At 38.9% G+C, this 14,956-nt stretch overlaps 1 protein-coding gene across 1 annotated transcript; it reads left to right on the forward strand.

Annotated features, from left to right (window-relative positions):
• Positions 1-1,781: 1,781 nt before the first annotated feature.
• Positions 1,782-4,030, forward strand: sp5a (Sp5 transcription factor a). Its single transcript, XM_003447322.5, has 2 exons — positions 1,782-2,180; positions 2,486-4,030. The coding sequence occupies exons 1-2, from the start codon at positions 2,130-2,132 to the stop codon at positions 3,548-3,550; spliced, it is 1,116 nt and encodes a 371-aa protein (XP_003447370.1). The 5' UTR covers positions 1,782-2,129; the 3' UTR covers positions 3,551-4,030.
• Positions 4,031-14,956: the final 10,926 nt, after the last annotated feature.

The following is a 14,956-nucleotide window of genomic DNA, read 5'->3' on the forward strand; positions in this document are numbered from 1 at the left end:
TGCCTTCTCCTTTTCGGTGTACACATAAACCTGTTATTAATGTGTTATAAATCTTTTTATAACAGGTTTTTCTTCTGGCTGCACTTCTTTGGCTACACTTGTTTCAAAAAAATATTATTTATAGTATTGGTGACTAAATTATTAGCAAATATAAACCAAAAGCACAAATGAAAGGATACTTTTCACAACCTGGCAACCCCAAACTACGGCTTATCAGTGTCTCCTTATTAAGTTATTCAATAAATCTGTTTTGAGCTTTAATAAAGCTCAAGAATAGTTCATACATTTCAAATGTATTAGGCAGCAGCTAAAGGTGGTTAATGGGTACGCATTTTGGCTCATAAGGTGTGAAAAATACCTTTTATGTAGCATTTGTCCTTTTGGTTTGGTATAATCTGTTTATAAATGTAATACATAGCTATTTTGGATTTCTTCCGTATGCAGTGTCTTAATTGGTCATCATCTCATGATAAGTCGAAAATAAAGTCTGATTTTAGAGGATCAACAGTTGGGGCAATTTTAAAGTGACACCTTAAAAGTAAATAGCACCATTTTTTAGTACTGCTTGTTCAGATTTATAATTTCATGAAATCTGTGAGGTGATTTTCAAGCTTGTTGTCTTAAAACCTTCCTGATTGCTCCATTTTTTTGCATATTTTGAAGCAGCATTGAGCTCTGTGGCTGCCACAGCTTGATGTAAACAAGGTTAACAGTGTGACTACACCACTCACTCCTGTAGCCAGTCTTGTAGTTTAGCATGGCTCCAGTGAAGCCCAGCAGGACTCCCCCTTTCCCTCATGACTGTGTGTAAAGCCGTGGGAGAGAACTGGGAACATTAATCCCTTCAAAGGAACAGATCTAATTCAAAATCTGCCGCTCCAAACTAGTTGAGAGGACAGTGATTGTTTCTGCAGGGAAGCCAGATAAAGATCAGAGAGTTGAACTACAACTTCCATTTTTTCCAGCTCGGCAACACATAAAAAAAAAGTTGCGGATGTTATCTTATGAAAACTGCATACTTTTGCCTTCATTAAATGCTCTGAAACAAAAAGGATGCAATATTACAGGATGTGTTAGCTCAGGTTTCTTTTTTTTCTTTTTGAGAAGCTGCAGTGGATGGGATCATTAGTTTCTTTCTGGTTTTCGTGTTCAGTCATACCTACATAAGAAGAAAACATAATTGAGATGTCCACATTTTAAGTGCTACCTTTGTCACCTCACTTATCTGATACGTTAAAAAACACTCATTTAAATTACCTGCTGGGAGGTTTTTTTTCTTTTTCCTTTAGGCTTTTAGTTTGGGTTGGGAAAAAATGAACTGGATTGAGGTTCTGATAAAACAACTGATTGAAATGAGTGAAGGGGAAATAAGTATTTAAATAATTCAGAGAGGGCATAATTAAGTGTTTCAGTTCAAAGGCACAACAAAGATTTTTTTTTAAATTTAAGCTTGAAATGTAAAAGAGACGCAGATTCTTCAGAGATGAGAACTTTGTGTTGAGTCACTTGATTTGGTCTCTTTCCTCCATCAAACAGTGAGGCAACGCTCTTGGAGATCTCCAGAGATAACAATGTCACATTGTCACATAGGGTTCTGCTACAAATCCTTAATTACAAAAAGAGGATCAGATGACTACAGCATCCAATACTGGGGTCTCCAGGCGGCATGGGGGTCTTTGATCAAGAAAATCCAATTATTTGTGTATATACATTTCCCACATAGTGATTACTTCATTAATTGTCCCGCCTTTATCTCCTCCCTTCCCAGCCCCCCTAATAATCAGCTCCTTTATCCAGACCAACAAACACACCATAGGAGCTTTGTGGATTCAAAGGATTTGCTTTCCCCTCTCAAAGAGCCGCTATTCTTTGATGATTGGGCAGCGGCAAACTTCAAAGTAATAAATCTTATTTCTGACTGGCTGGCGGCCCACCAAAGTCCTTATCAAATTCTAAGAAGTGATCCCTCACTCTTCAGATAGACCAAGGATATATCGGAGAGAGGAAGCACTGGAGAGTGAAGCCCTGCTCGACAAGATATATTTTTGTGTACCGCGAATGAGCATATTTATCTAAATTAGTGCTTTTAGTTTTTATTCGTCTTCACCGAGCGGAGGAGGACGTTTACCATGGCAGCAGTGGCTGTACTGCGGAATGAAACACTTCAGGCTTTTCTTCAGGTTTGTGCGCAAGTTTCTCTTCACTTTTCACCACTTTTAAGAACTTGTGAAGTTGCTAACTCCAGTTTATGCTCAAAATACGTGTCTTCTCATTTCCGACGCTAATTGTTTGGGGCTTAATGAGTCCTGCTGCAACATGCCGCCAACTTTTGTGTCACATCACGATTCACTTCATCATTTAGATTCAGATTTCAGACCAACTCAAACCGACCATTTCGTCATAATTAAAAGTGGCATAAATTTGTCATAAATGTGTTAAACTGAGATCATAACATTTAAAAAAATTGTGTGTCTCGGTTATCCAGGATCGCACTCCAAACTCTTCCCCAGAGAACTGTAAGCACTCTCCGCTGGCTCTCCTGGCTGCCACTTGCAACCGGATCGGGCATAACCACGGATCAAACCCCGCTGATTTCCTCCAGGTCCCCTACGATCCCACGCTGGGTTCTCCTTCGCGTTTATTTCACCCGTGGACTAACGAGGGAAACCCTCAGAGCAGCCTGGCCAACAACTCTACTTTCGGACTATCCTCCAAGCCCCAGCTGTCTGCGCACATCCAGAGCTCCTTCAGCTCCCACCACGAACTGCCCCTCACCCCTCCGGCGGACCCCTCGTACCCCTATGACTTCTCCCCCGTGAAGATGCTGCCTTGCTCCATGCAGTCCACCTGCCCTCCCACCTACGTCCCCGCCGTCAGCTACGCGGCTCCAGCGCCCATTCCGCCCGCGATGCCAAGTTTTGTCACGGGACCCTCCGGCCTTGTGCACCAGCAGCAGAGACAGTTGTCCCCAAACCCTGGAGAGGATATTCCGTGGTGGAGCCTCCAGCAGGGGAACCACGTAAGCCACTCTTCCTCACTCGGTCCTCACCGCTTCCAGCTGCAGAGGGGCTTGGTTCTGGGACACACGGACTTTGCGCAATACCAAACGCAAATCGCCGCTCTGCTGCACACAAAGTCCCCCCTCGCGACTGCGCGGCGGTGCAGGAGGTGCAGGTGTCCGAACTGCCAGTCCTCCACGTCCAGCGACGAGCCCGGGAAGAAGAAGCAGCACATTTGCCACATACCGGGTTGCGGGAAAGTTTATGGGAAAACTTCTCACCTCAAAGCGCACCTGAGGTGGCACTCGGGGGAGCGGCCGTTTGTGTGCAACTGGCTGTTCTGTGGCAAGAGTTTCACCAGGTCGGATGAGCTGCAGAGACACCTGAGGACTCACACAGGGGAGAAGCGCTTTGTTTGCCCGGACTGCTGCAAAAGGTTCATGAGGAGTGACCACTTGGCAAAACACGTCAAAACTCACCAGAACAAAAAGAGCAAATGCCACGACAAGACACTTGATCACGTGAAAAGAGAGGACACGAGGATGTTGTAACACACCTTATAGTCATCTTAAACAGTAGACTTTAAAATAGTGCAATACAGTCAGTCCTACACTAGTTACAAGTTCACAGTGAGCTGCGTTTTTGTAGGGTACTTGGTTAATTTTGTTGGTCGATTTCTTACATCCTGACAATAGTTTCTAACATTGCTGGTCTGTGTAGCACATTTGTGTGTGTGTGTAAATATATATATATATCTAAAGTTTCATAAGTTAATTTGGGACCATGGAGGAGCTCATAAGTTTGAATTCACTGTCTATATCATATCAAGGAAGACAAGTTTTCAACTTGTGTTTTGATCAATGTCTTCGGTGGAAGATTTCACTCCCCTGTAAATGATATTTAATAGCTTTTGTTGAATGAAAGTGTCTGTTTTTGCTCCATATGGGGTGTTTATAAAAGCATGCTCTCCAGAAGATCTGCTATTGTTAATATGACCTAAATGCTGTGTGAGAATAAAAGTTATGACGTTTTCCTCATCTCAGAACAATTCCTTTAATATCCCTCAGTTTTATGAGTGATGATGAGGCAGCCAGGCGTTATATATATATTTTTTTTTTCATATCACCTGGAATAATGTGTGTGCTTTGTGAAATGTTGCAGACTTAATGTTGTCAAAGTTTCCTGCCAGTAAAATCCAGTCATTAATTTTAGACTATATATTTTTAAATACTTGTTATTCTAAACGTAAACGTTTCCATCTTTTGATTATGGTAAAAAAAAAAAAAAAAAGAAAAAGTAGCAGGACATTGATTTTTTTATGACTATTATTATTATCATTACTTTTGAGGCTGTTCTGAAAATGTAAAGGAACTCTGTCGAGTCCCACTTTGCAGCTGTTTTTTAAAACAAAAGCCCAGAAAAATTTAGGCGAAGAGGCGACAGACTTTGATTTGGTGGGGAGTGAATTTTGAAAATCGCCACAGAAATAATGGAAAAACGTGCAGCCACCTTGTCGAGATGTACCTGTGAGTACTGAAATTAGGCCACCAACTGGGTAAAAAGATGGATAAATAAATATTAAACATCCATCTTCGTAACAGGAATGAAAAGGACCGCTTCAAATATTTAATTAAGCTCCAAATTTCTGTATCAGAAGTGTTTTCCAGACCTGTAACACTATCATGTTTGGACTATTGCACATAAGCTCATATTATCATGGTTTCTTATTCTCATACAGTCAATTGCAGGAACGCTCTCAAGTATTTATGCACTCTGATAGGTGGTGGATTTGTTTTGTGCCACTGTTTTGGACATTTCCTGCATTGCATTGTCATTGTAACTGGAAATGTGACCAATCAACAGAAAAACTCTCACTTTGTCACTGAACATGTGATAGAGTAGGTGAGTCCGGGATGTGCAGCAGCCTGAGTTAGAGGCTGATGACAGTCCAGTTGCAGATTTAAAAAAATAATAATTTTTGACCAAACAGCTCAGACATTAGTGTTTTTCAGAGTGGAAACATAGCTGGATTTTTATGGCACTTGTGGCATACTAGATGTCACATGTACCACCGTGGTAATGCCTTGCTCAAATGCATTTCTCTGTTTTACAACTGCATGCTTATGTGCTGCTTTCTTATCAGTTATTTCAAGTGTTTCACGTCGACTTCCTCCGCCCACGTCATCTCTTGGTGATTGGGGAGTAAAAGTGTCAGCCTTCTGAGGAAAAAAAAAATCCTGGTTTTCGAACCTTGAGGCTCTTCCTTTTCATGCAACTTATCAACACAACAAAAAGTATTGAACTTTTCACAGATCAGATAGTGATACAGATCCAATCATCTAATTTACTCATTCAGTAAGTAAGGCAGAGCAGCATCACTGCCTGCCAGCAGTCACTCTGTTTGCCTCTATGTGGGATCTCTGAGAATGTCAGCGTGAAAAGGAGGGCTGCCATTCAGAGGAGTTTTCAGAAAGAGTTTTCTGCCTCAACAGCGCCCCCTTTTGTAAGTTGCTGTTAGCCATAAAAGCAGGCAAATATTATTCTTAGAAATGTAACAATAACATTTGCTCTCAGAGATCTTTTTTCTTGTTTTTCTAACGCTCAGAGTGTAGTCACGCACAATTTAGAAAGCGCAACCTACTGAGCCAATGTTTCAGTCACTTTGTCGAACTTTATCCACCAGTGCACATGCAGCTTTAGCTCTAGTTTAGTTTACTTAATTATTCTGTTGCAAACTATTTTATGTGTTGATTTAAATTCAAGTATTGTTCCTTCATCAGAATTAAAAATTCAGGATGCAAACATGCCGTCATTTTTTAAACTTCAAATTCTTTAAAAGGACAAACCACAGACGGGCTGAATCCAGGTGGAATAAACTTGAAAAAGTTTATTAAGTGGCAGGAATTCATCCCATTAGTTTTTATTAATAATCACATGAAAAATGCTAAATACAGTAAGGTCATCAATACTTGAAATGTTTAGGTATATTCAATACGCCACCAATAATTATAAACTGGGCCTTAAATACCCAACAGATGGTCACAACTGTTGCAGTTCTATGTTGAATTAAATGTATCAAAAGTGGTATTTAGACCAGATTTTGTCACTCTCTTATGACGTGTTGTTCGTGTGAGGCTGTGAGTTTCATTAGCCTGCTTCTCGTTTTCCAAAGAATCTGCAGGATATGAACGTATCACATTCAACCGAAGAAGAAGAATAAAGTAGGAAAAAAATCAAAAGCTACCGCATAATGTGTGATTTGACCATTTGAACTGTAAAATTCTTTATCCAAATTTCATGATCCTATTATAAAACGAAGCCTATGGATGGATGTGTTGATTGCACCCAACCCGGCCCCTCACAATGGCTGAGATTTGGCCGTATTCTTCGACTCTGCTGGAGGCATAACGCTTAACCGTTTGTAGTGAGGATATCGTATGTTGTGGCTTAAGTTTATCTTCTGAAAATTGAATGAAAGATTTATGAAGTTTTTAAATTCCATATCACAAATACCTCCTTAAATGTGACTGACAGAAAAGCTTCATTAGCTTTGCTGGGATAGGTATAATCACAGGTTAAATGTTCATTCCCATCATTATACTTAGTGTTATTCCCCTTCTTTAACCCACTTTAAGACTGTCTATAAGTGGTTTATAAATATATAAATTAATCATCCAGACAGAAGGATGTTTTTACACAGTGATATATATTTTTTATTCTCAAATGGACTGCTTACTTTAACAAATAGAAGACGGTAAGCTAAAGATGTGTGTAACACTGGTACCTTTTAAAGTACTGGGTCCAAATAACAACTAATAGTATAAAATTATAAACAGTATATAGTTACATGGTAAAGTTAACCCAATCCCAAGCCAAATACAGTTTTAAACTACTGATTGTTGCTGCAACCATAATGAATGACTGACTATAAAGCAGCCGTTACCATATGAGAACATTAGTGAATTTGCCTTGAAAATATTTATAACTGTGTCTGTTTATTCATTAAGTATTTATTCATAAAAGTCCATTTTCACTCTCAGTGACTATTTCACGGGCAAGATCCACTAAAGCTCCAGAAGCGATTGAGCAAGTGAAACTTGAGTCCAAACCTAGTTGCTGATTATGAGTGCACGTGCGACCAGATTTAAATTTGTGATGGAATCTTTTTTAGCTTTCTAAAAGTTCAGTTACTTAACAGCTCTTGACAAATACATCTGTATCTGCATGTTGTGAGTGGTTACGTCTTTGTATGCCTCTCTGCAAATGTGAAGCTGCTGTAACTGCAGCGTTAATACAAACGCTGGGTAAATGATCAAAGAACACTGCTAATACTTTAGTGTAACATTAGGATATTCACTGCCATCATAGCAGTTCAGCCAGTGAGAAAGATCCTTCCTCACTCTGCAGACGTTCAGAATAAAATGACTGACGAGCAAAAACCTGATACCAGCAACTCTGCTGCAGTCAGTGGAGGACACACATGTACAGCCGATAATCTTACAGCCTTGGAGCTGATGCTATGTTTTAGTTCAGCAAGAAGAGAAAAGATTACTATGGGTTTCCTAGGCAACCGGATTGGCTGAATTGTCCTAGCATCCAATCTACAGCTACAGAGTGATGCATGATGAGGGAATCACTTATGTGGATGACCCATTAACCATAATTTATTTTTCAGCTATGATTTAAAACAGTTTTCACAGTCAAATACAAACATTGTCAACATTTTGAAGATTGATGGCCATTGTTTGTTTTTTGTTTGTTTTTTTAAGAACAGAGAGTAGTGTGCTTTTAGACAGTGGCCTATAAAAGATGTAGCCACCGTGACGTCATCTCTTGACTTTAGACTCCACAGTTTAAAGCTTTAGTGTTAACTATCTGTCTGCTGCCATGTTGGCTTCTTTAAGACAGAAGTTAACTGTCATCTTTCGGGGTCTGTGACCACCCAAGTTTAATATTTTAGTTTTGTTTATTTTGATATTTTCTGTCATTTATATTTTCATATTCAGGCTTTATTTTCTTTTTTTTCTTTTGGGTTTTTAATGATATTTCCAGGTTGTGTTTTCTTAGTACTTTCAGTAATTATTTATTCCACAAAGTTATTTTTCCTTTCCTTCTGTGTTTGCATTTATGCGTCCTGTGTTTAGTCACTTCCTGTTTTAATTTATTAACCGCTAATTTTGTGTTTTCTTTAGTTTTGTTTCCTCTTGACTTGTTAGCTAGATTCTGTGCCCCTGTGTTTTGTTTTACACAGCTGTGTCCCCTCTCCCTAATAACCTTGTGTGTATCTATTTAAGCCCTTAGTTTTCCTCAGCTCTTTGTCACGTTGTACTGCTCGTACTGTTCTCCTGCGGTCTGGTTTCCCTTGTTTGGATTTATGGACATTTGGGTTCTGCTGCTTACCTGAATATAGTTTGTTCATTAAGTTTGGCCTCAAGTCTTTATTCTGAGTCAAAATTATTCACCAAACATGGCATTAACTTAGCTACATTATAATCAATGGTTATCAGCTAACACTCGTTAGCTTGGTTAGCAAGCAGTAATCACAAACTGTACTAATAAAGCACAAGTAAATGCTGGAATTTCTCTCACTAAAACAGAAGCAAACCATAAATTAGCTAGGCTCCCGCATCACACACACAGCAAAGAGGTCCAATTTAATCACTCAAAGTAGTGGATGAGGCCTAGCAGACACCAGCTGGCTCCAGATACCAATATTGTGATGTCTGTCAATCAAAACAGTAACGTTTTAAACAGGAGCATAGATGGGCTGTACCACACGACAGGCCAGATCATTTGTTTGTCAAATAATTTCATCAAGATGCTCCAATGAGAAACCAGCACCCCAAACACTGTCAAGAGATCCAGTTTCCATTGGAGGCCGCTCAAGCGGCTTCCATTGGAAGAACTGCAGTTTTTGGTGCTTCGGTACTGGAGATAGAAGACAGGCTGCAGAGGATTGTGTTTTCCTCTTTATTGGTGATATCTTGGACACAGTAAAAGGCTTTCTGTCCTATTTATCATGAGCCGTATGAATAACACATTTGTGACTGCTGTTGAATCGACATGGTGCGCTGAGGTTAGCTGCTGTTTGTCATTATTAGATGGAAAATATTAAACCTCCTTATTTTAAATCTGAATGCTAGCCTGCCAGCTGAAACGAGGGGCCTTACCTTGTGGTTTCCTTGCTTGGCTAATTCCTGAATACTTGGCGCTTCCCTTTTGTGAAAAGTAATAGTTTCACATACTGTGAATTTGCAAGGCTTGGATAAAAGTGAGCAAACAAGTCACTGAAAACAAATAGTCAGCAAATTGATTTGTAATTTCCACCCTTATCCTAAAACTGTCTTCATAGGAATGAAAGATGCTTTCTGACACTTTAATCGCTGAGGAAATGCATCACACGAGAAACTCGATTTCAGCTCTTCTATGCATTCACAGCCGAGTGTCCCTAACTGCGAGAAGGAGATTGTGATTTTCATGTCTCACAGGAGGCCCGTTTAAACCACGTTCAGTGGTTAGAAAAACGGACTCAATCAGGCCGCGGTAATAAACCTCATATTGTAGTTTAATCAGGATGACCTCATCCCATTTGTAAAGCAAAACAGTGAGAGAGAGTCAGAAACACAAAAGAAATATAATCCCTATGTTGTACTTCTTCTACATCGCAGATGTCATTGCTGTATGATTATATGGAGACGCTGAGATTTATTTTCCAGTGTGAAATAATTCCTCTGATTGCTACCAGTCATTTTGAGCCATTTACATTTTTATGAGAAAATTAAAGGATTGTACTTTTGTACGTTTTAATTGGCTCTTAAGGGGGGGGGAAAGGGGTATTGGGTATTTAAACCATGAAAAATTGTTAAATTGGATTCTAACTTTGACTTCTTACATCGAGACATATAAAAGTGTTTTGATAAAGAGAAAATTTCATGCTAGTTGTGATTAAAAAGGGGGACTCGTGAATGGAGATTTATGTGTAAGAGGTCAGACAGACTCAGTCTCATGCTGGGCCCCATGTTTTATACATCAGTACACAGTGATTAAAATGTAATTAAAACATGTCATTTTCTTTATAACTAATTCCCTTTTCTCCTTTATTGATTACATAAATATGTTTAAATGCTGATAAGCATTTACTCAGCTGCTCAGTGTATGCCCCAGTAACACAATGCAGTGCAGTGACTGGAACCAGCTGCTCCCCTTGGACATGTTTTATTCCCTAAGGAGTCAGGATCTAACAGTGTTTATATTCTGTCCTTGACCCTGTTTAAATTTGACCCACACTGAGGAATTATTTTTCTGTGAACTTCAACTAAAGAAGTAAAGAGCCGTTTTTATTCCCAACAGCTTAAACAGTTTGTTTTTATCGTTTTCTGTACAGTTACTAAAGATGCCACTCTTGTGTCTGTACATTAAATGTATACACTCATTAGACACTTTATAGGTACACCTTGCTTAAAAAAGGGTAGTACCCCTTTAGCCTCCAGAACTGCCTTAATTCTTTGCGGCATTGATTCAACAATGTGCTGCAAACATTTAGATTTTGGTCCATGTTGACATGATAGCATCGTAGAGTTGCAATAGTTTTATCACATGCACATTCATGATGTGAATCTCCTTTTCCATCACATCCCAAATACGCTTTGGTTTGATATTTATTTATTTTTTAACTGTCGAGGTCTTTGAGTACAATGAAGTCATTGTTATGTTCAAGAAAGCAGTTTTAGATGATGACAGGAAACAGTGTGGTCTTCTGCTGCTGTAACCCATCTGCTTCAAGGTTTGACATGTTGAGATGCTCTCGGAGATGCTCTTCTGTTGAACTGATGTCAGCTTGAAGCGGTCTGGGCATTCTCCCTGACACCAACAAGGCATTTATCTTTTTTTGTTTTTTGCCTTTAACGTTCATTGGCAGGATAGTAGAGCAGACAGGAAAGCGGGAAATGAGATGTGGGAAATGGCTTTGGCCAAATTCAAATCTGGGCCCCTGCAATAGCCAACATGTTTTTGTGGCCCAGAGAACTGCAACTCACTGGATATTTTCATTTTTTCAGATCATTCCCTGTAAACTCTAGGGATGGTTGCTTGGGAAAATCCAAGTACATCAGCAGTTTCAAACCAGCCTTTCTTGATGTTTCCATTTCCAGACTTCTAGGAATATTGAGAGAAAATAAAAACCTGTATTTGGCTTTTGTGTGTTGGACTTAATCTGATATTTGATACAAACACCTGAAATATTTATGCTTTTTTAACTTAAATTAGATTAAAATGTTCAAAATGAACCTCACATCCTGTTAAATAAGACTTGAAACCATCGACTCAGATCATGAACTAATCAGAAACGTGTTTATTGACGTTTTAAAGCAAGTTAGCAGGCGTGCCCCTCTCTGATGGTATATTTATTTGTGAAAACAGAGAAGATGCCCCCTGCTGGCTGGTATAGTGAATTAGGACATTTTTGCACTGACTTCCTTTTTCAGGTGCAGGCTGAATCTGAGCATCATCCTAAATGAAAAAAACTCTACAAGGTCCACTTATGGCGCATGCTTAGTTATCGTGTTGTCATGTGGTTTAAAGGTAATCATGAATGACTGAGCAAGCAGCATACAGTAGTATGTAAATTTACAGATATCTATCATTTAATCATTAACAGAAGATGTCTTTAAAGTGGATCTGTTATTTTTTTCCTTATTTTTTGTCAGAGATTATTATTGTTATTATTACAAACATCGTGAGTTTCAGATAATAAGGTTAGTGCAGGTACAACCAATACCTGTGAGCCACAAGCTTGGGCTTCAGTTTCCCTGATGAGAGCTGATTATCTTGAGTAGTAAGCCCCACCCACAGTCTGTCCAAACCTTTTGTTTTCACAGGACAGCCAATCAGGTCAAAGATGGTTTAAATAGAGAGGGCTGCACAAAGGCCTGCTATAAGTTAATTTTTGATTAAGCTGTTCCTCATTAATTCCAAGATAACTTCTTAGTTTTTTTGTTTTTTACATGCTGCATTGTAAACAACTAGCAATTAAATGCTTAATTGAATAGTTCTATTTGTGAAAGAAATAAAAGCAGTTTTAAACACTTTCGTTTTGGTTTTGGAGAAGAGGGGGAACTCTGGGATTTGGACTGATAGCTTGAGGTCTTCTAAACATCCTGGCTACGGCCCTGAAAGTTTTATGATTGCTGCTGATGGTGTCATAGTTTCACCTGCTTTAATAAGATCAAACGATGATTTTCACACAGTGCAGTGTTAGCCCATTTTATCCTTAATCCACAGCGCTGAGCTCCAGGTTAAGAGCTGAACGTCACCTTGCTTCGTCTCTCAGCAGGGGTCTGTTCGCTGCAGGCAAAAGAAGAGTTGTTTTTCTGGATTTAACTGTTAGCAAAAGGTGTGACTGTAATGGCAAATGATTAATCTGTGCTATTTAAATATAATTTTGTCTCTTTTCTGCATATTGTTATATGAGAACTTTATAATGTAATAATGTACTTAGACAATGACTTGGTAGAGTCATTGATTATAAAGTGGCACTTGAGATCTGTGCAGCCTTGATTAAGAGATGGAAAGACTAAAGTCAGAATCAAGGGAGATTCACCTCCAGCTCCAAGCTCAGGGAGAAGCAACTGGACCCCGCACGGTCTCCTTCTCACTGCCACAAAAACAGAAATGGATAAACAGTTTTCCTCCTTGAAAGCTCCTTCATTCCTCTTTCTCACTTAGCTATATATAGTAGACGTTTGAATTCTGCCCCCTCTTGTGGACAGTTTAAACAGCTTCTGGTGCAGATCAACTTTAACCCTTGTTCCTTCTGGCTTTTAATCATTTGTTGTTGTTGTTGTTTTTATAATTCCTCCTTTTCAGGTTACAGTCTCCTTGTTTAACACTTCAGCAGCTGCTTCTTAGTAAAGACCTCCTGGAAGCAGATAGGTGTATAAAGGTGTGACTGAGAAGAAATGCATAAAGCTGGAAGTGCAGTGAAATGATGGGAAATGATAGCAAATTACTGAATGCTGTATATTTTTTAAATAATTATACATTTGCTAAAGCAGAATGTTAACATAAAATATCAATTTTCTTCTGCTTATCCAATTTAGGGTGACAGAGGCGCTGGGGCATATCACAGGACAAGTTTCCAGTCTTTCTCTTGAGGCACCTGTTCTTTTCATTTGGTGCTATATAAATAAATTAAACTGAAATTGAATTGTTTTAGCGCTAACCCAAAGATACAGGTGCATGTCTTTGGTCTTTGAGAGGAAGCCAGAGTACCCAGAGGGTATCCATGCAGGCACGAGGAGAACATACAAACTCTACACAGAAAGGACCCCAGCCAGTCAATAGATTCAGAACCAGGACCCTTGAGCTGTGAAGTGGCAGTGCTAATAACTACATCGCTGTGCCACTCAGCATCAGATTTTTTGTTTTTGTTTTCTTTAAGTTTGTCTTAATGCAATAGTCGCCTTCCCATGTGTACACTGAAATCTTTGTTATTGCTTCTTAAATTATTTGCACATTAGCTGTAATTTGTATATAGAAGATTAAAAGTAGCAGCAGCCAAGGCTTCTAAAGCCTTTGTTTTAGCATTTCAGAGTTATGAAACATATCTGGATGAGAGGCTGAAGTGCCAAGTTATGAGTTAATGTTAGCAAGCTTGGTTAACAAAGTGCATCCACAGAAACTAATTAGTGCTGAGTAGGACAGAAAAAAATGCTGCATTTTCCCTCAGAATAAAATGGGACCACTTACAATCTGTTAGTATAATGAAGTACACAGCAGCATCTCAATGAGTGCATCTTGGATATACAAATAAATGCATGTCCCACAGTTTATTAGAGTTATACAAGTCCAAAACAGAGGTCATATTTTTTGGCCCTCCAGTATTAATTAATAGATTGAAGGATAACTTGGGCTCTTTAAGTTGTTTTATTAAAGCACAGATTAAAAACGGATTTTCCCACTTTGGGATGCTCTTGCACACTAATTTGAAATTCGACAGATAAATTAATACTGTGATCAAAAGCTGGTTCTTTGAGCTCAGAACCATCTCCAGACTAAAATCTTTCTTAAAACTATGAGATCTGGAAATGGTTATATGTGCTTTTGTTACATCCAGACTGAACTACTGTAATGCACCATACTCTGGAGTTAATCAGTCAGCTCTTGCTTGTCTACAATAGTCCAAAATCCAAAAGAAAAAGAGAGAGAGATTACATTACTTCAGTGTTGGCAGCCTTGTATTGGCTCCCTGTGCATTACACAATCCAGTATAAAGGGAGACTGTTTGTGTTCATAGCCTTAAATGTTTCTACACCTCCATATATGGTAGATATACTTCATCCACGCACTCCCTCGAGATAATTAAGGTCTGCTTCCCAGTTACTCTGTCCCATTCTTCAGTCAAAGCTTCTTTAAAAAAAAGGGGGGGTTGTGCCTTTGCTGTCGTCGTACCAAGAATCTTGAATGATCCTCAGAAATGCATCAACTGTGACTGTCTCTGAACCCAAGCTAAAGACATGCCTTTTTGTGTTTCAAGCTCTTTGAAACAACTGATTTGAACTGTGGTTGGCAGATAAGTCGTTACTGCACTGAACCATTTATTTAACCATAAAGCACTTTGGTTTTAAATATCCTATATAAATACAATGTACCTACTTACTTATATTCTTCATGTTTATGAGATAATTGCCTTTAACCACAACCACACAGACACAATCCAAGTTTATCCAATAAATCCAATTATTAGTTTGACAGAAAGCTTAGTAATAATTCGAAATTCTTAAATGTCATCTTTTTTTTCATACTATGAGGACTTTAAATTTGACCCTTTCAATTGTAACTCTTCTCCTTTCTTTAAGTCTTGCCACAGATCATCTGCTTCCATCTCACCCCGTCCCTATTATCCCCTTCTGCCACACCAACCCTCTGCATGTCCTCCATCACTACATCCATGAATCTTT

Source organism: Oreochromis niloticus, linkage group LG16 (genome assembly GCF_001858045.2).
Source record: "Oreochromis niloticus isolate F11D_XX linkage group LG16, O_niloticus_UMD_NMBU, whole genome shotgun sequence".
In the NCBI taxonomy this organism is placed as follows: Eukaryota; Metazoa; Chordata; class Actinopteri; order Cichliformes; family Cichlidae; genus Oreochromis; species Oreochromis niloticus.

Excerpts from the sequence above, each read along its gene's own strand:
- sp5a (XM_003447322.5), top strand. The coding sequence starts at position 2,130 with ATGGCAGCAGTGGCTGTACTGCGGAATGAAACACTTCAGGCTTTTCTT. Across the intron at positions 2,181-2,485 it reads CACTTCAGGCTTTTCTTCAG|GATCGCACTCCAAACTCTTC; the intron begins GTTTGTGCGCAA and ends TCGGTTATCCAG.